This window comes from Danio rerio, chromosome 23 (genome assembly GCF_052040795.2).
Source record: "Danio rerio strain M-AB ecotype USA chromosome 23, GRCz13ab, whole genome shotgun sequence".
NCBI classification, from domain to species: domain Eukaryota; kingdom Metazoa; phylum Chordata; class Actinopteri; order Cypriniformes; family Danionidae; genus Danio; species Danio rerio.
Genome location: NC_141043.1, coordinates 4,865,071 through 4,886,829, shown reverse-complemented (window position 1 = coordinate 4,886,829; position 21,759 = coordinate 4,865,071). Strand labels below are relative to the sequence as shown.

Below are 21,759 nucleotides of genomic sequence, written 5' to 3'. Positions count from 1 at the left end.
GAGAAAACAGTTAAAGAAGTCAAAACACAGGGCTCGAAATTGCAACCATTTTGGTCGCATATGCGCCCGAAATTTTATTTATGCGACCTCAAAATATATTCGGGAGCACTTGTGCGAGTGCTAAAAATTGTTGTGTGCGACCGGTTTTTACAGCAAAATGTTCAGCAAATGCGCGGATTTGGGAGACATTCATGCAGAATGCATCTCTAAGCTCTTTGTCTGCACTTGAAACACGAAACGCAGCGCTCAGAAATGGTTTACAACAGTTGTCATGTCAACTTGCTGCAGTAAACAAAGCCAACTCCATAATGCTTGCCCCGCCTTCGCGCTCTTCTTATTGGCCCACCACTGCTCTAGCACTAAACGCGAATGATTGGTTAATATCAGCTGTCAATCACTCAGTCGCCTTCTGGCTTGGGATGACAGAGAGCTACTACCGCGAAAAACTGTAGAGCGCTGAAGATGAGCATGAAGTTAACGCTGACAGATTTAGTTTTAGAAACCATCTAGTTACAAATAATGACACATCATACTGAATGTTAATCCACCATCTACACTTTTCCAAGAGTGGATAAAAGACTTCCATCGGCTTCAAGTCGGCTATGAAAAGTCTGTGGGATGGAATTTTCAGGTAACTGTTTGCCACATCTAGCACGAGAGCTTTTGTTTAATCCTTCATATAATCGCAAGATGCTGTCCGCTATGCAAGGGGCAGCTATATGTAAAACTGAACACCATATATATACTGTATATATATATATATATATATATATATATATATATATATATATATATATATATATATATATATATATATATATATATTTTTTTTTTTTTTTTTTTTTTTTTTTGCTTGTTAGTTTGATTACTGTTGATTTCAAATGCAATAAATATGTTTGTATAAAACTTGTAGTAACGGTGCTTATAATTGGTGGGTGCGACAAAATTTTGGCTGATGCGCCTACGTTTTTAAAGTCAGGAGCACCAGTGCTACCAAGCAAAAAGGTTAATTTCGAGCCCTGAAACACATAAAGTAGTCCAACAGACAAATAATCCACATGATTATGTGCTATTGTGATCACAGAGATCAAGATTTCTGTGATCTTGGCTCAGGTTATAGGAAACTAGTTAATAGTAAGAATTGCTAGCTATACTAAATTGTTTCCATAACTTTATGTATGGTAAAACATTCTAAACATCTGAATGTCTACTGAACGTTCCTAGATAAACCGGTCAATAATTACATATAGACTATTAAATAATCTCAGATGTATAAAGGTACTGAAAGACAATCTACAGATACTCCTCCAACAAGAGTAAGCAAGTCCTATTCAGTAAAATGCACCGTGTTTCACAATCCATTCAAATCCTGATCCTAAAACACACCTCTCACATCAGTTGCAACATCTCTATTCTAATAATAGTATATTTCTATTAATTAGTGGACTGTTCACAGTGACCTTTTTGAGTGCTAATGCTTGACTCTGATAGTGTCACAGCTTATAATGTCTCTGTGTTATGCCAAAGGCTCGGGGAGTAGCTGCAGATAGGATGCAGACTGAACAAAACATGCATCAGTGGACAAATGCACGAAAGAGAAATCTGCGGAATGATGATGTGCAGAAGACAAAATTCAGAAGAAGTTCATATATATCCATGTGTCCACCTTAGGGTGACATCTACTTAATATAAATACCGCCTTCACATCAAACAAACAAGAAATCAAATGGTACTTCATTGCACGTTCATCAAATGTCAGATTTTGTAGGTTGAATTTATATAAATGATTTGTATTTTGTTTAAATACATTCATCACATCAGTATTTTATATAATATTTTCACACAATTCATACAATTTATTTATACTTTGGAACAAAATCATTTTGGTGTACAGTATTTGTGCCCATTTCCCAACATAAAACCTAAGGAATACAGCTTAGCCTAATCTCTGGACTATGTCGACTGCATGAACACACACTTGCAAGCACGCATGTTTCTCATGCATCAGCACAAGTGATTCTTCATAAATACACTAACTGCATTCACAGTCTTTGAAAGATACATGCATCCTTACACACGAAACCCACACACACACACACACACCACAGATGATTTGCACATATGAGAAGGAAGTTTAGGACAAGTCATCACCGGAGGCACAGTGAATCAGAGCTGTGATGTAGTGAGATGCGTTCTCTTCTTGTCTGTCAGTGTGTTTCACATCTACACTCACTGATGGGGGGATGACAGTGCTCCGACCACCCATCCTCCATCCCTGCTGACGTCAGCCCCCTGATATGAGTCAGGGAACACAACAACGGTCTCTACTCACAGATGAAAGCTGCAGTTTTTTTAAACATTTCTATTCATAATTATTTTGCATCTGCAATATGATGGGTTTGGATGATGCTGATGAAGCATGATGTGATATTCAAAGTCAACCGCCCTTCTCTATCTCTATTCCAGCTTTTCTTTGTAGATATTACAACATTTTCAAACTTAGACTTAGACGAGTTCAAACTTAGAATGTGAGCAGGGGTGGACTGGCCATCTGGCAGATCGGGCAAATTCCCGCTGGGCCAACGTACTTTTTGGGCCGGGCTGATCATCTTCTTATGATCTGATTGGCCAATAAAACACTTAGCAGATTGTCATGTTTTTCTGCCTGACTAATTGACGATGTTGTCAGCTGTGACGCTCGGAAAGTAAGATGTTTCTTTGTTTTTTTTTTTCGGACAGACCGGCCCATGTGACATAATCTACAGCCCATTGGTCAGTGACATTGGGCTGACCCAATCACAAACTTCCATTGTGGGCTCTGTGTAAGCATGCAACGTCGGTGTGTATTTGTCAAAATAGTCGAGAGTCACGCCTGTTTCAGACAACACAGGCGCGTATGGAGAGCAGAAGCAACCCGCATCTAGTTACCTATCTGTCTATAAATACTTTTTATTTTTACTTTTTATCTGCACCAAGACCCGCAGCAACTTCCTCCTATGCTGTTTCCTTAACCTGCAACTCTTTATTTTACAAATTATATAGATCCTAAAGAACTGTATGCTTCTCAAGCTCTATGAGTGTCGTTCATATATTTTAAGGTGCGTCAGAAAACAATCACATGAGGTATCAGGACATTTCGTTTTTGATCGTCAGCATGACGTAGGCCGATATAGTTACAATAATATTTATACAATGTGGTTATAATAATATTTATACATGATAAAATTAGTGTGCAACTTAAGCAAAATTAATACTGTTTTTGTTTACATTTAGTTTTGTAGTTCGGGCCCAAACAAATATTTGTTGCATTTTTTAAAATTGTTTAAGTTCATTTGATTGACTATATACAATCTTTAAGCTATATTGATGTTTCATTGTTGAGTTAAACATTTTTTAAGGGGCTCTGACACATAAGCAGGCTGTTTTTATGTTCATTATTTAAAATAGGCTCCCTCAAAACACACAGGCACACACAAGATGGACTTCCAGTGTGGATTATACTTCTATTATAATAATAATTAACAATTTTTAACATTTTTAATTCGTCAACTCTCATCATTTCCTATATGTATGGCTTTTTGTGCTTTTATAAAATAGGAGTTGGTAAACATATTCAACACAGATGGGTAGCATTTTGATTGTATGTGGTGGGCTGCTCTGGCCCAAAATGCCAGGGCTGATTTTTTGCCCCAGTCCAGCCCTGAACGTGAGTATGCTAAAATTTAACAGATAAAACAAAGCAAATAAAGTGTGAGCAGTTCTGAGTAGACATGAACACATCTCTTGAATACTGCAAATTTGGAAGTCTAAGAAACACGTGAAAAGTTGTCCATCATGTACAGTAAGCAAAATATCGGTAACAATTTACATTAATTTTACATTTGTAAAGTGTTTATAGAGATGTTTAAAGGACACCTAGTTGACCCTTTTTTTAAGATTTAATATTAATATTATGGTTGTTCTGAGTGTGCCAGTTTAGGTTCAGTTCAAAACACAGTTCAGATTTGTTTATTATGATGTGTTAAAAAGTGTCATTTTGGGGGCATGTACACAGCTCGCTGTTTTAGGGGCGTGTTGCATCACATGAAAAATTAATTTCAACTTCCTGCCTAAAGTAACAACGAGGTGGAGCCAAGAGCTCCCCTGCTTTGTGCTTGGCAACAGAGAGGCAGACAGAGAGAAGCAACATGAGTGAGAGGACCAGCATTCAGCCGTACATGTATGCCTCGGACACAGACCAAGCAGAGAGTATAAAATCATTTGTGTCATTGTTTAGTTTTACAGTCAACTGTGTGCTAGATTAAAGTGCCGAAGTTGGACACAGAGACTAATAACCACGCACACTGAAATAATTTTGACTGAGGCACCGGATGCACCGCTCAGAGCCGCGACACGGCACACCAGACATGCACATTTGCATGTTATTTAAAATGGAACTATTCAGATGTCGCTCTGTGGCTCGGCAGAAATAAGTGTCCTGAGTGGTGGCTGGGTGCGGTGGACAGCCGTCGACTTGAAGCGCCGCTTTGTGTACCCATGATAGAAACCTATGTTTAGAATTCTAAAATGCATGGCACTGCATGGGGCAATGCTGTAGGTCGCCAAGCTGTGCTTCTTGTGTGCGATCTGCAGGCAAATTCGTTATTTTATTTCCAAAGGAGAGACGCGCACGTGAGGCAACGCGCTCGCACTTTCCAGCTGCACCTAGTTAAGATCACAGGGAGCTTCTGTGACCGCGAGAAATGCAAACGGATGGAGTTTAAGGTAGACGCAATGAAAAGTACACGTTTGCAAACCCACCTAAAGTTACAAACAATGGCGTCGATGAGAGCAATCATGTGTTGAATGATGATCTTGTGTTGAGCCCAATGAGCCTTACATCTAAAATTAGAGCAAGGGTGTTTCTTTGGTGGCATCGCTTTGACTCACAAGCTGAAATTGGCAAGCGTGAAAAAACAAACTGAGGATATGGTAATGTGCGCCTGTCAATCAATATTGGTGGGCATGGGCAATGCACTCCTACGTCAAGTTGCGGTCAATCTTATAACCTCTCCAATTGGTCTACCGTTTTTATGTTGTTAAATTGAAAAAAAAAAGGACTGGGTGTGTTTATATCACCTCAATTTGACGGTCTACACACCATACCTACAAACACGTCTATTTAAATAGTTTGCAAAGTAGATTTTAGGTGCCCTTTAAGCTATGTAGTCTTTATTTTTATAGCTTTTTATGCAGTGTCCATTGTGACAAAAAGCTGCCTTCCATTGAGGAAAAAGGATAAAAAGTCATAACAATATTTCAGTTTCAGGCAAGATGTAATAGTAGAATGGTGGTGAGGTTCTAGTTAAATTGGACTAGTTAATCTAATTAAGTAGATAAAATTTTAAACAGCTTAATTCAGTTTAATAAAAATATCACTGTTGATTTCACGAATACGACAGGCCCTTCCCATCACCAATGACCAGATTTCTAGCACACAAACACACACCTATGGTTTACTTATGCACCCAACTCCAATTAAAGAAGATAATTTATTGACACCCCTCACCAGATCCAGTCCATCACACATAGCCCTTTAGGCCATGGACACATCTGCTACTGCGTTGGGCCGTTCAGTTAAGAATCTGAGAACTTCATATGGAAAACATTAGTCTGTTGGATCTGGAGGATTCCATGGCTGGTGGTCTTGCCATGTTCATGCAGCATTTGCATATCATATCTCACTGAACCATATACATGTGTATGTATTGGCTGTGGCAAGTCTTAGGGTGCTTTCACACCTGTGAATCGATTCATTTGTTCCGAAACAGGGATTCAAATTGTAACATTGTCGCTCTTTGCTCTTGGTGCGGTTCGCTTTCACACGGCAAAATTTCTAAACGGACCAAAATAGCTAAAACAAGTCTCGTGCGTGTTAACTCTCCTTACATTGGTCAGAGTTTCATGGTTTATTTTGCTTATTTTGGTCCCGCTCAGCTGTCAGGGGGAGTGGTAGTTTGGTGACAGGGTTCGCACAACATGTCTGAAGAGCGAGGAGGGATGCGGTGGGAAGGGCGCGCAACGTATTTGAAGACCGAGAGGGAGACGCGCGATTACCAGTAGATAATCACTCGTTTGCGGGCATCCGGGAGTCTCTGTGCATTAGTGATGGGAAGTTCGGATCATTTTACTGACTCGAATCTTTGAGTTCCATTCATCAACATGAATGAATCTTTTTTCGAGTCATTTCGTTCATTTGGTTCAATTTGCCAAAATATTATTAAAATGTTACGAATTGCTTCAAAACACATCTAAAACTAGCCCAAAAGGTTGATCACACGACAAATAAGTTATAAATAGAAATATTAAAATAATTGAGTGTTTACCTACTCTTTTGTCTATGAAGGCATTTTTATCTCTTCACCTCTTTTTGTCTTCAAATGTCAGGGGTTCATTCACGTTACACAGACAGTCACATATAATCATAACCAATGCACAGTCTAAGCCGATAGAAGCCATGATCATTCGTTCATCTTGTGACAGAATGACTCAAACCCGAGGACTCGAGAGATGAATGGTTCAATTCTTTTCCCAGCTCTAAACGCGTATGATTGGCCCGTGAGAAACGAGTAACTCAGACCCGATAGAGGAGTCGAGAGATGAACGGATCAATTCTTTTTCCGGCTCTAAACGCATATGATTGGCCCGTGATGAACGAGTGACTCAGACCCGATAGAGAAGTCAAAAGATGAACGGATCAATTCTTTTTCCGGCTCTAAACGCGTATGATTGGCCCGTGAGGAACGAATGAGTCAGACCCGATAGAGGAGTCGAGGGATGAACGGATCAATCCTTTTTCCGGCTCTAAACGCATATGATTGGCCCGTGATGAACGAGTGACTCGGACCTGATAGAGGACTCGAGAGATGAACGGATCAAAACTTTTTCCGACTCTAAACGCATATGATTGGCCCGTGATGAACGAGTGACTCAGACCCGATAGAGCACTCGAGAGGTGAGCGGATCAATTCTTTTTCGGGCTCTAAACGCATATGATTGGCTTCTGCCAATTTGATGAAGACTTGAAATGAACGATACCACCTGCACAAATGTGCGCACGCGCGGATGAACGAATCACTCCCTGAGAGGACTCATAGTTCCCGAGTCATATTGAAGATTCGTTCAAAATGAACGAATCGTTCATGAACGACCCATCACTACTGTGCATTTGCGGGAGACTCCAGGAACTTCCGGGAGACTTGGGATGTCTGAAATGTCCTCCGGCCCCACTCATAACTCTCTCTTTATATAGCCGTATGCCTATTACATATCCATAAAACACTGTGATATAACCGGGCTCGGATCATACCCCTTTCTCACTGCAATCGATCCGCGCGACCTCATTCAGGTGATCTCGGACCGATTGTTTTGGCGCGTATCCGAGCGAGAATGCTGGATTCACATATGCCAAACGAACTGCGCTAACTGGGCAAACCAGACAGGTTCCAAATCAAAAGTCTAGGTGTGAAAGCACCCTTACTCTTCAATGGTACCAATAACTACAGCAATAGGAATATCCAGTCCAAGATCAAATACATTAACACTGATTTTCCATTAGGATGCTGCAATGTATTCTGGAGATTATCATGACTGAACTATTCAAATGTAAGTAAACCTATTGCATGTATAAATAATTAGTATGCTAATTAATCAATGGTATCTGGGTAAGTATGCATTTTGAAGTATGTATGCATCATGAAGTGATTTCAGCTTTCAGTATTTAGCATTTTATAGTTTATGAGAGAAATATAAGCACAGAAACGAGATCACTGGTTGTATCTCTCTCTCACACACACACATACACACACACACACAAACTCGTCAGAGTCTATCACTGCCCATTACAGCCCAGTGGTCTGCTGCGTGTGCTGTGTGCAGGCCTGGACCCCAAAACAGAAAATGTCAAGTGTGATAAGAGTTAGTGTATGTTCATATGCTATGAAACTCTGCCTGGTCCGATTGCCCTCAGAATGCTACACGGCCCGTGGCTCTTGCTCAGCTCCGCAGCACTTCAGATGAACTGTGAACTACTTCACAGGTCCTTCACATACCTGGAGCATGTGAAAATCAAGCTCTCTCTTTTATTTTCTAATCTCCTTCTGTTGGTACTGTAACTGTAGAAGACATTTGCATTTGCATTATTTTCTATCTACCTTAAAGATGACAGTCGACAACCCACTAGATCTTGTCAATCGCCAGTTAGTAAACCTTATAGTACTTAATAATACCACAATTCCAAACAAAAAAAAGTGTGTATAACTAGCATGTTTTCAGTTGTCGTAATCAGGGATGGGCAGTATTTATGATACATGTATTTTAAATGTGTATTTTGAATACAAAATAGTATTAATTTATTAATATAATAATTTATATTTGATAGGGTTATGAAAATGGCTTACTATTTTGTATTAAAATACTGCAGAATCTTGTTTTTTTATTCTGTAAAATATTTTGTAAGGATTCTACATGATGACAATGTAAAGTGCACACTCTGGTTGGTGCTTTGGACATTATTGACTTTAATGAAGAACTGAAAAAATTGAAATTTGACCGCCACCATAAAAACGGTTTCAAGTAATATATTCTAAAGGGGATAGGTCTGGCAAAAGAAGAGAATGATGTTGTGTTTTATTAATAACATTTCTGATTTAAAGATATTTTTTTTTTTAAATGTGTTTTACGTAAATCAAACTTTTGTCTTAATTCTTGGAAAGAGTATAGTTTTGTTAATAAATTAATCACTCACCTTACTTAAACCTTTTAAATCCCATATTTTAAAGCCAGCATCATAAGTTTCAGGTGTAATATTAGCGTTAGCTCAGATAGGGGTAAATGTGGGGGGGGTTAGAGCAAGGCCACTTCAGATTATTTTGGAAGGGCACTTTCTATCCTAGACTAAAAAGGGTATGTGGACTGCACAGGTTGAGCCCATTGTGTGTATGTGCCTGCATCCAAAACCTAATCTACAGCTTTAACTGTCTTACTGTCTAGTAAAGTTTGGATGTGTGTTACTAATACTGAGATGATCCCTGTCAGTCTGCATGCAAATCCCTTAGTGTTGACAGAGATAAACTGAACATATGGCAGGCTGTTCATGTGACAAGAACAGGACGTTGTTGTTTTTTTTATTAAAAGTTGCTACAAGACATTATGATATCATTGGCAATGAAATGAGCACATAACTATGATACAGAACTGTATGTGCTGGCGGACCTGGGGCCTCATGTACGAAGACTTGCGTGGAAATCTTACTAAAACATTGCGTACGCACAAAGCTGTAAATGTGCGTACGCAGAAAAAAATTCAGATGTATGAAACACTGCGTACGCCGAATCTCACGCATATTCTTTTGTACATCTGAATGAACGTGAAACTGAGCGCAACATGCACGAGCACAAAACCCCTCCCTGCCTCCTCCCCCGTATGAATATGCTAATGACTATGCTAATGTCAAAACCCAACGAAAAAGCAATGGCAAAAGCAAGCAAAAAGAGAAACTTTGAACAGAATGTGAATTGGAGGTGCTGCTTTCGGAGGTAGACCGGAGAAAAGCGGTGTTATTTGCAAGTTTGTTCGGCGGAATTAACAACAAAAGAAAAAAAATAGAGTCGGAGAGTTTAGCTGATACGGTTAACACAGTTGGGTCTGAACATCGCACTGAGTGCATTTAAAAAAGAAATAGTGTGGTTTATATCTGTAAAATGTTGCAGAACCCTTCGCAGTCTCAGTGGCGCACCTCATAAGAAGCATGTGATCATGTACTGACACGTTCGAGCATAAACTCGGCTCGAATCCAGCGTCTGATGAATTCATTCTTCTGTTTTTCCCCGCTACATATCAGATTTTGCCCACTATTTATCACGAGAAAGACCAGTAGGAATCATCAATAAGTTTGTGCATCATATTTTATTTGCACATTTATTGAATGGAAATGTTTCTGATTCACGCATGCAAATTTATCTTCACATAGTGTCTTTATAGCAATGTGCGTGCAGTAGATAGCTCAGATTACATTGGGAAAACAGGCGACCGCTGCAAATTGTGCTTTAATGTTTAGCTGGTCAACTGTATGGTATGGAAATCTTACATACCTACTATATGAACCCGTCTCATACAGCTGCCATTGCAAGGATCAGACACTTTGTAGAGAAGAATTTAACACAACTGCCTCTAGGAGTCGCCAATGGAAATAAAACAGACACGCACAAAAAATGTGCGTACGCCTGCCAGAAAGCTGCCGTGAACCTGCGCAAATTCCCACGTTCAGTTCATTGTTAGTAAATCCAAACGTGAGCGATTCTGAGCGTGAAACCTGGCGTACGCAAAGTTTTTGTGCGTACGCAGCGTTGATACATGAGGCCCCTGGGCCGCTCGCCCAAGTAAGTCCATTGGCTCTATTTTGACGATCCATGCGCAAAGTCTAAAGCACAGGGCGCAAACGCATTAAGTGCGTGTCAGAATCCACTTTTGCTATTTTTAAGACACTTTGCGCCGTGACTCATGGTCTAACAGGGTTGAGCTTATTCTCTTAATGAGTTATAGGTGTGTTTTGAGAATAAACCAGAGTCTTATCTCCCATTCCCTTTCAGAGTCAGTTGCGTTGCACCATGGCGCATTTGCTATTTACATGGCAGACTTTTTAAGTGGGAAATCTAAACACTTCACAAGAGAGAAAACAGTTAAACAGAGCATCTACAGTGCGAGAATGAGAGATGAGTCTCCTCATTGTTTACTTTCACTTTCACTTGTGGATAGAGAAACGTGTTGTACGCACAGATATCCATTAGCCATTAAATAATCAATTTTTTTATTAAGTACAAAGATTTGTTTCAAAACTATTTCTAAATTCAGTTCTAATTTCCAGCAAACGAATAAATGAACAATAATAACAAAGTGTGTTCAAAAAACTGAGTTGTATCCAAATACACATGCTGTGCCCCATATGGTCTGAAACCTGACAGGTGGACAAATCTAAGCTTGTTTTTAATAAAACAAATATAAATACGCATATTATAAATAATTCTGCTAATAATGATAACATTATACAAAAGCAAATGGTTATGAATGAACTGAAAAAGCCTCCCGAGATGAAGAAGGCATGAAGGCAGTGGTTTTTATATTGATGTAGGCTAGAAAATAATAATTTTTGTAATATTTTAATCCTTTAATTATGTTTCATTAGTAAAGATTTGTGTGTATTGCTGTACACCCTGTGTGTATTAAGCAGTGTGTAAGCGAAGCGCACAACTAATGCGTTTTGCGCTGGACTATAGACCGGGTCTATTGAACAGTCTATTATAGTTCCTCAAAATAGCAACGCGCCAGCAATGCGCCTCAACACGCCTCTTTTTTTAGACCACATATGATCGCAAATGCATTTGCTATTTAAACAGCGTGGCGCAAAACGTCAAAACGACTCTTGCACCAAGCTGAAACTAGCAAACAACAATTTCGTCACGCCTTGCGCCTCATTGCATCGGGTGTATGATAGAGCCCTATGCGTGGAAAGCACTGATGTTTCTTAGGTAATGCAGAAGCGGAGGGCAACAAATGCTGGGTTTAACACAAGTCTTTCCTTCATGTTGTCCTGACACAAATTAATTAAATTAATTGAATCCATTTTACTAATTTAAATGATAGAACATAAAACAATTAAGTAAAAAAAATTGTCGTTTCAACGTTTTAAAGCATTTTTTGAGTGTGTCATATTTTGTGCTGATTATAAAGTAATGTAATGTAATGTAATGTGTATTTATATAGCGCATTTACTATGTATGGCCATACACCCAAAGCGCTTCACAATCATGAGGGGGGTCTCTCCACACCACCACCAGTGTGCAGCATCCACTTGGATGATGCGACGGCTGCCACAGGACAATGGCGCCAGTGCGCTCACCACACACCAGATATTGGTGGAGTGGAGAGACAGTGATAGAGCCAATTCGGTGGGAGGGGATGATTGGGAGGCCATGATCATAAGACAGATAGAGGGACTTTGGCCAGGACTCTGGGGTCACACCCCTGCTCTTTCACGAGAAGTGCCATGGGATTTTTAATGACCACAGAGAGTCAGGACCTCGGTTTAGCGTCTCATCTGAAAGACAGCGTCCACTGACAGTGTAGTGTCCCCTTTACTTTTACTGGGGCATTAGGACTCACACAGACCACAGGTTGAGCACCCCCTGCTGGCCTCACTAACACCACTTCCAACAGCAACCTAGTGTTCCCTAGTGGTCTCCCATCCAGGTACTAACCAGGCTCAGCCCTGCTTAGCTTCAGTGAGTAACCGGTCTTGGACTGCAGGGTGATACAGCTGTGACCATATAAAGTACTGTTCTGCCCTAATAATCAATTCATAAACTGTACGTCATACAGAAAGTCAAGGGCGACGCAGTGGCGCAGTAGGTAGTGCTGTCACCTCAAAGCAAGAAGGTCGCTAGTTCGAGCCTCGGCTGGGTCAGTTGGCGTTTCTGTGTGGAGTTTGCATGTTCTCCCTGCATTCATGTGTGTGTCCTCCGGGTGCTCCGGTTTCCCCCACTGTCCAAAGACACATGGCACAGGTGAATTGGGTAGGCTAAATTGTTCGTAGCGTGTGTGTGAATGTGTGTGTGGATGTTTCCCAGAGATGGGTTGCAGATGGAAGGGCATCCGCTGCTCAAAAACGTGCTGGATATGTTCATATATGGTTCCGCTGTGGCGACCCCAGATTAATAAAGGGAATAAGCCGAAAAGGAAATGAATGAACAGAAAGCAAATACTATTGCTATTTCTATTCACAAACCCAGCACTTATGCAGTGAACTGGGAAAGCAGCAGTCTTTTTTCCTCTCTCTTTTATCATCTTGGATGCTTTTATTCAAAACTCTGCTGGGTTAATTCAGCTAGAGGGGTCATACACTGTCCAGACAAGTCATTATTTCAACCCTGAATGCTTTTAAATGAACTGAAGCTCAGCATTTCATAGCAGCTTGCTGTCTTAGGCACCCACTGTTTGTTTGTTTTTTAGCTTTTTTCTTGTATTTAAAAACCTGAATCGGGAGATGTAGCCATATTAGTTATTATAGGGAAAAAAGCAATTACATAGAAGTGTTTGTCATGGTTAATTCTAATGCCATATCATTACCTTACTGCACATTAAATAAGTGCAAAGCAGTTTATTAGATGAGTCACACTTTTGCCAAATTACACAGAGCAAAGCTGGAGTCTGCATTAAAGTATATACAGAGTGTATTGTGTGGATCTACTTGCTTTCAGTGGCAAGCCGGGTGTATTTCTTGTTTTTAGGGCTGTATTGAGGTAAATGAATGCAGAAGAAGCTGACGAGAGCAGCGTGTTCCTGCCGTACAGCGAGTCTTTGATGAGTGAATGGGAGAGTTATGTAACATCTTTAGCACACATGCCCGAGTGTGTGACTGCCAGAAGACGACGCAAAAAAGATGTGAGAGGAGAAACATTGCTGCTTAGATTGGCATTGGGTCACTTTCCTTATTAGAACTGCTCGGTGGAGCAGCACTAACCAGTCTGCTAAAGAGCGGACATTTCTTCAGCATGGTCAGCAGCGCTGATGTTAAATGATTCAATGTTCTGATATTAACGATGCTGTATTAACTACTTGATTTATTTTTTAGAAATATGCTCTGCGGTCTGTTGGTCAGATTCTAAGCCACTTTTTACTCTGGAGCCCCAGGAGAATGGTAGCTTTGCTGAGCCCATTGGTAAAACTGGTGCCTTGCTTTGTGGCTGATGACGAGGGCCAGACAGAATCTGCAGACATTTTTGGCATTTTTGATTTTAGAAGTATCATAACTAAAAACTTAATATATGAAATCAACAAATAACACATTTTTAACTTGTATTTAATGTTTACAATGCAAATCCCATTAGATCCACTTATTTGATAAACAAAGCAAGTCTCTCATATAATATCTCTACTAAAAGACATATTACTTTACAAACTTTACAATAATGTTAGAGAAATTAATTTAAAAAAATGTGAATAAATATCAATTTAGATACATTTACACAGGTAAATACATAGACTCGATCAATGATGGGGTAAAAATCTGCGGATGTCTGCACGCGCAGATTCCGTGTGGGCTTACTGATGACCCTTGACATTACACTACATTTATAAATTGCCGGAAATTGTCGTGACTGCTGGCACAAGTTTGTGCTCAGTTTTCAACTGTTCACTTGCTCGTTTCACATCATCAGTTTAACAAAATATTATACAAAATGTTATATATTTAACAGATATATTTATTAAAATAACATCTTAGTCACCAAACATCTTCAAAAAAAGAAGATAATCCATCTAAATTTAAGCAAAATATTGAAATGAATGACAATCTACAAACTTTTCCAACTAAATTATTTATATATATATATATATATATATATATATATATATATATATATATATATATATATATATATATATATATATATATATATATATATAATCAAACAGAATTATTGAACCCCCTGAATTATTAGACCCCTGTTTATTTTTTTTCCCATTTTCTGTTTAACAGAGATTTTTTCAACACATTTCTAAGCATAATAGTTTTAATAACTCATATCTTTGCTTTGATGACAGTAAATAATATTAGACTAGATATTCTTCAAGACACTTATTTACAACTTAAAGTGACATTTAAAGGCTTAACTAGGTTAATTAGGGTAACTAGGCAGGTTATGGTAATTAGGTAAGTTATTGTATATCGATGGTTTGTTCTGTAGACTATCAGGAAAAAAATAGCTTAAAGGGGCTAATAGTTTTGTCCTTTAAATGGTTTTTTTAAAAATGTAAAACTGATTTTATTCTAACCAACATAAAACAAAAAAGACTTTCTTCAAAAGAAAAAAATAAATCCTTGCTCTGTTAATCATAATTTGGGAAATATTGAAAAAACATCAAAGGGGGTTTTATATTTCTGACTTCAACTGTACAAACACACATACACACACACACACACACACACTTTTATATATAAAATTTATATAATTTATAATAATCAATTTTATTTTCTATATGTGATAGTTTAGTTTCTCTTGATTTTACTTATTTTATTTTTGTTATATATAGTTTTCCCCAAACATATACATTGTGTGTACTTATTTTTGAACTGTGATTTGCTCCAGATTTTGCCTCAGTGCTGACTGAATATTAATTATTTTTGACTCATATATATATATATATATATATATATATATATATATATATATATATATATATATATATATATATATATATATATACACACACACACACACTCAGCACTGTGTGTGTTTAGACATATATATATATATGTATGCATACACACAGAATTATTAACCCCCTTTTTTATATATATATTTTAAATATTTCCCAAATGATGTTTAGCAGAGCAAGGAAATTTTCACAGTTTGTCTGTTAATATTTTTTCTTCTGGAGAAAGTCTCATTTGTTTTATTTTGACTAGAATCAAAGCCATTTGGAATTTTTTTTAAACACCCTAACAATTATTAGACCCTTAAGCTACATTTTTCTTCTATAGTCTACATAATAAACCATCATTATACAATAACTTATTAACCTAATTACCCTAACCTGCCGAGTTAACCTAATTAACCTAGTTAAGCCTTTAAATGTCACTTTAAGCTGTATAGAAATGTCTTGAAAAATATCTAGTCAAATATTATTTACTGCCATCATGACAAAGATAAAATAAATCAGTTATTAGAAATGAGTTATTAAATCTATAATGTTTAGAAATGAGTTGAAGAATTCTTCTCTCCGTTAAAAAGAAATTGAGGGAAAAAATAAACAGGGGGGCTAATAATTCAGACGAGCTAATATTTCTGACTTCAACTGTATGTGTATATATATATATATATATATATATATATATGTATATATATATATATATATATATATATATATATATATATATATATATATATATATATATATATATATATATATATATATATATCAGAATGATCAATCCTGCTTTCAGGATGATGGTGACTATCAGTAAACACTAGTTTTCAGGTCTCTCCTGTGGTGGCTGACCAGGCTGGGTCACTCAAGGGCATTGACAGTCTTGTCCCTAAGATCCTCTATGTTGGTTCTGACCACAACATTGACTGAGCCAAATACTTTAAGAACATTTACAATAAAAAGTATACCATGACTGATGCGGTTTAATTGACATAGTGCATCATATAATCTAAAACTTTCCAACTGATGTATCTGAATCAATGACTACAACATTGCAGTCCCGAGCTAGCGCCCAGTGCTGGAAGATATGGCACAAGATGGGACCGGAGAATAACCGATAGGCAGAGACACATGGTGAAACCAACCCTGATGCTGAGACGGGCTGACAGGCTCTGTTTGTGTGCATGGTTAGACTGTGATCAGGACTGACCGGGTTGTCTCGTAGAGGTTATGCCATTGCCAGCAGTGCGGCTGACACAATGAATGAAGCTCCAGTTCCTCATCAGGTCAGTCTTCTGCAAGCATCTCACAATGCATCCCTGTACACACCAAGGTTTGTGAACCTTTCCTTTTCCCTTTTGGAAAGTGTGTCCAGCCCTAGCTGGTGAAATGATGTCTTTGGCAATAGGGCACGGTACGCTGTCAGCTGGAGGAGTCTGATCTTGCCAGCATGACTCAAGTTTTCCTCCAGGCCACAATCCCACGTTTGTGCGTGTACCGCACTTACTTATAGGATCTATTTTAGATGCACTTTCCCCTTAGGATGCAGCCACATCCTCTTCAGAAGGGGGCTGTGCAAAACCGCTGGATAATGCTGAAATAATCCACGAGCAATTATGCAAATTTGGTGTCTGTCTCAGCCTCGAAAGGATGAGATAGTAAAGCAGAACATTGAAAAAACATTCAAACTACAGCTGATGAAGATCATGAGCAGCACACTGCAGCAAATAGCTTTTCTGAGATTATTTTCTCTTGTTTTTAGTTGAAATATCTAAAAAATTCTTTCATTCATTCATTTTCTTGTCGGCTTGGTCCCTTTATTAAGCCGTGGTCACCACAGTGGAATGAACCGCCAACTTATCCAGCACATTTTTATGCAGCGGATGCCCTTGCAGCCACAACCCATCTCTGGGAAACATCCACACACACATTCACACACACACACAGTCATACACTATGGACAATTTAGCCTACCCAATTCACCTGTACCACATGTCTTTGGACTGTGGGGAAAACCGGAGCACCTGGAGGAAACCCACACGAACACAGGGAGAACATGCAAACTCCACACAGAAACGCCAACTGAGTGGAGGATCGAACCATTGACCTTCTTGCTGTTATGCGACAGCACTGCTTCGCCCTAAAAATTCTTAAATCAAATACAAATATTGTCTTGTTTTGACCCATTTAAGTCCACCGGCAACTATAGTTGCCAAAGTTCATAGCTGCCATTTTCCTAATTTTCTACGTGCTATACATGTTTAATTTCTCAATGACACAAGCAAACAACCAAATAAAAGATTTCAAGAAAGAAAAAAAAGGTTCTGATTGAATTCCTGTCATGTGAGGCTTTCAACTTACTACCCCTAATTTCAAGATGTAAAATAATAAGGCAATTTCCATTTTGGATCCCAAAAAAAGGGCAATTTTCATATTACTAAAAATTATTTTTTCTTCACAAATATATTTCAACATAATTATTAAGGTCTCTAGATTCATCCAAACAAAACAAATCTTCCAATAAATGGTCATCTTAGAATTATAAGGTTCTATCTGACATTTTTGCCAGAATTTAGTTATTGACATATTCTTATTAAATGACAACTTATTTACATTATGAGATGTTTTTTAATAAGTTGTTTCCATTTTAAGTAAAAATAAATGTTACACACATACTGTCTGCTATATGGAATGCAAAAACTTTGAAGCTCAAAGCTTCCAGCCTCCACTGCTGAGACTGCAGCTCTGCACAAGACGTTTGGCCAGCGGACAAATTAAAATGGTCGTGCTGAACTGAGTCTGGTTCTCTCAAGGTTTTTTTTCTTCACTCTCCTATTGGTAATGTTTTTTTCCCTCTGCTGTCGCCACTGGCTTGCATGGTTTAGGATCTGTAAAGCTACTAAGGGTGTCACGATCCTCCAAATCCTCGATTACATTTTCGATTCTAAAGGCATGATTCGATTCGATTTTCGATTATGAATAATTGATTAATTAATGACCAATTAATTATTTGTAGCCTACCGTTTAAACTACCTGACCTGCATGGTCTTTGTTTTACCCATAAACAAATCACACAGTAAATGAAAAAAGGCAAGATACACACATAACTACCACCTGTCAATCACTTTTTCTGCGGGACTCGTGAATAGGCAGTGATCCGTGTTGTTATAATGGCGTCGGTAAAAAAGACGCACAACCAACAGGAACCAGCCAACAGTATCTGAGGTGTTCGCTAAAATGATTAAGTACAAGTGAGTGAAAGATTGAAGCAGTCCTCTGACTGCCTGGACCTGCTGTCTCGAACGCATGGCTGTGTGTGCGTCTGTGTCTGTGTGGTCACGTGATGTGCATTTTCAGAGGTAGAGAGGAAGGAGGGCTGCTCAGAAATGCTACACGCCACTGTGGATGTCAAATCGTTGTCATTCTAAAATGCCATTTAAAAACAAAGACACTGTAAACAGGGCCTGAGTGTGTACTTTTCGCGAGCAGATTTGCAACAGGGGCGGGCGGAGGATCATGATGCCGGTGTTGTCTATCGGACGAACCCTAATACGTACATAGCAGAGCTTGCAAAACTGTGTTTTTTTTTTTTGTCGACAACACAAACGTTGTCAACATAACTCACTGGAAATCCAAAATGCTTAAACACCGGCGACTTCATTGAAAGAGGTGAGGGTTTAAGTATTGTCGACGGGTCTCCTGCTTCTGCAGTTTAACAAGCACTTCAACAAGCCGGTTTCTTTCCCGCTTGGCAAGCCAAGCTGACGTGACATGGGGGCGTGGCAGCATAGACGATTCTATTTTTTGATTCGATAATCGAAAATGAGCATGAATTTTGATCGATTTCGATTAAAAATCAAAATTGTGACACCCCTAAAAGCTACGCATCGATGAATTTGCTCTTCAGTGTTTGGACTCTCAGTAATGATTTCAAACCACACTGAACTGAGCTAAACTGAACTGAACTTAAACACTACAAACTGAACTACCCTGATCCCGTATGACCATTTATGTGAAGCTGCTTTGACACAATCTACATTGTAAGAGCGCTATACAAATAAAGCTGAATTGAATTGAATATCTCAAAATCATTCAGGACGCAGACAGAACCTTATAATTCCAAGGTGATGAAATATAAAGCTTTTTCTATACTTTGTCAAAAACATAGTTGCCAGTGGGAAAATACCTTGTAAGTACATAAACCATTTAAAATTAGGGAAGAATGTGTTAATAAGTTAATAAATCAAGGTTATTGGTCTTGTTTAATGCATTTTCGGCTTTCATAATACCCCGTCTAAAGAATAACTCAACCCTTAACAGTCCCACTTTATATTAAGTGGCCTTAACTAATGTCTACTTACATAGGATTTAATAGTTTGTTACAATGTACTTATTGTGTAAATACATGTATTTACTGTGTACTTATGCTTGATTAAATACATTTATGTAATTACATCTGTAATTAACTTTTGTAATTACATTTATTAATACACTGTTGACCATCCCTTACACCTTAACCCACCCTTAAACCTACCCATGCCACCAAACCTGTTCATAACCCAACCTCTATCCCAACTCAAAAGCACCACAAGTGTTCACAAATACATCATAAACACAGTAAGTACATTGTATTTATTTTTTGAATGTAAGTACATAGTAGTTAAGGACACTTAATATAAAGTGGGACCCCTTTAACTGATATTTTAGACTTTTTTGATACATAATTTGATGAACAGCAAAATCCTCAGAGTAAAATCAACTTCTCCCACTCCTGCAAAGAGAGTTAAAGTAACACATGAGCAGAGTTAAAGTGCTGAGTGAATAGATAATAATGAACCAAGCTTTTAAAAAGCAGAATCACTGAGGAAAACACAAAACTAAAACTGAATTGTCACAACGTTAGGCCCTGCTGTACACACAAACATCATTGTCTAAATCGCAGCTATTACTACACAGTTTGACTGTTCATCCACACAAAAACACAATCAATGTAACCCCAATTTTTTAATCTCTTGGACAGGGTGAAGATTGAATCTCCTCAAATTTCTCAAAATCAATCTCAACAAACAGCATCAGCAGCTTCACTTATTACTAAACTGTTTGACTCTTTCTGTCATAGAGAGATTCACTAAAAATACTCATTTTGCTAGACATCACCATTGTGGAGAGCAGTATTAACTTAGGTAATCTGAGTCATGATTTTTTTTTTATGCTATTTTTTCCTTTGACCTCTGTAATTAATTAATCTGTCGAAAGCAGTTTTGAGTTAGAATTCCAAATGTATCCTATGCAAATTTTACATTGAAGGGTTCTTACAAACATATATGCTTCTTTCAGAATTTTTACATACTTGGAAACAAGACCCGATGCTTAAAGGGAGTAAAAAAAAGCAGCGCATTATTTCAATCTTGACCCCATAGTGTTGTTTTGATTTGAAGTTTGCCTCCCCATGTCCTTCACAGATATGTGCCAAAGCCTGTCCCATGTAAGCTTGTCAATAATCTGGTAAAGAAGTGAGAAAACGAGCAAATCTGCAGGCTATTCCTTGGAGAGCACACTTCATAGGAAGGCTTGTTGGGATCAGTTTTGATGCTGGAGAGGCTGAGGTCATTTTGTCCTTTGGGGTTTTGTAAATAAAAACTCATTTAAATTAGTTGACGGAAAGATTCAGAGAGTGATATTCTACTGGTTTCAATGTTTAATAGCAACCGTGACTGAGCTTTTATTACATCTTAAAGCTTGATGTTGATTTTTGGTTGACGTGGTTGATTCTGATTCAAAACTTTATCTGTACTGACCTCTGCTGGCTCATCCAGACAGCAGACGCATGAGTTGTGTAAGTGTAATACAAGGTGCGTTTTGTTTATTGCTCCAAGTCTGTCCACCGAATATCCAACTGAATGCTAAACAAGGAACCACACTGCAACAAATGCTTTTCTTACTTAGATTTTAGTCTTGTTTCTAGTCTAAATATCTAAAAATTCCTAAATAAAGAATTGTCTAGCAAAACATTGTCTTGTTTTAAGAAATAATCTGCCAAAATGAAGTGAGTTTTTCCTTAAAGCAAGCTTAATAATCTGCCAGTTGGCTAAGAAAAATTATTTTATGTAAATGAAAAAAACAAGATTATTTTGCTTTCCGGATTGGCGGATTTTACAGGGTGAATTGTGCAAACATTCAATAATTCGTTTTCTGGTCGGCTTAGTCCCTTTATTAATCTGGGGTCGCCACAGCGGAATGAACCGCCAACTTATCCAGCAAGATTTACTTTCATAGCCGGAGCACCCGGAGGAAACCCACGCGAAGGCAGGGAGAACATGCGAACTCCACACAGAAACGCCAACTGAGCCGAGGCTCGAACCAGCGACCCAACGATCTTCTTGCTGTGAGGCGACAGCACTACCTACTGCGCCACTGCCTCGCCCAATTGTGCAAACAAACATACAAAATTCGCCCTGTACAATAACGAGATATCACTTTTGCTACACATTAATGGTTGTATTTTCATACTTTGCT

The 21,759-nt window shown here is 38.3% G+C and overlaps 1 protein-coding gene across 4 annotated transcripts in view; it reads right to left on the bottom strand.

Annotated features, from left to right (window-relative positions):
* Positions 1 to 21,759, bottom strand: part of vgll4a (vestigial-like family member 4a) — a 73,357-nt gene that overhangs the window by 34,884 nt on the left and 16,714 nt on the right. The window contains exon 7 of one of the 4 annotated variants that reach the window (XM_087306488.1): positions 21,184 to 21,646. The exons of the other annotated variants lie outside the window; for them this stretch is intronic. Within the exon in view, the coding sequence (XP_087162614.1) occupies positions 21,643 to 21,646 (4 nt within the window). The 3' untranslated portion in view covers positions 21,184 to 21,642. Of the gene's footprint in view, positions 1 to 21,183; positions 21,647 to 21,759 lie in introns of those variants that run through there. 4 annotated transcript variants of the gene reach the window in all.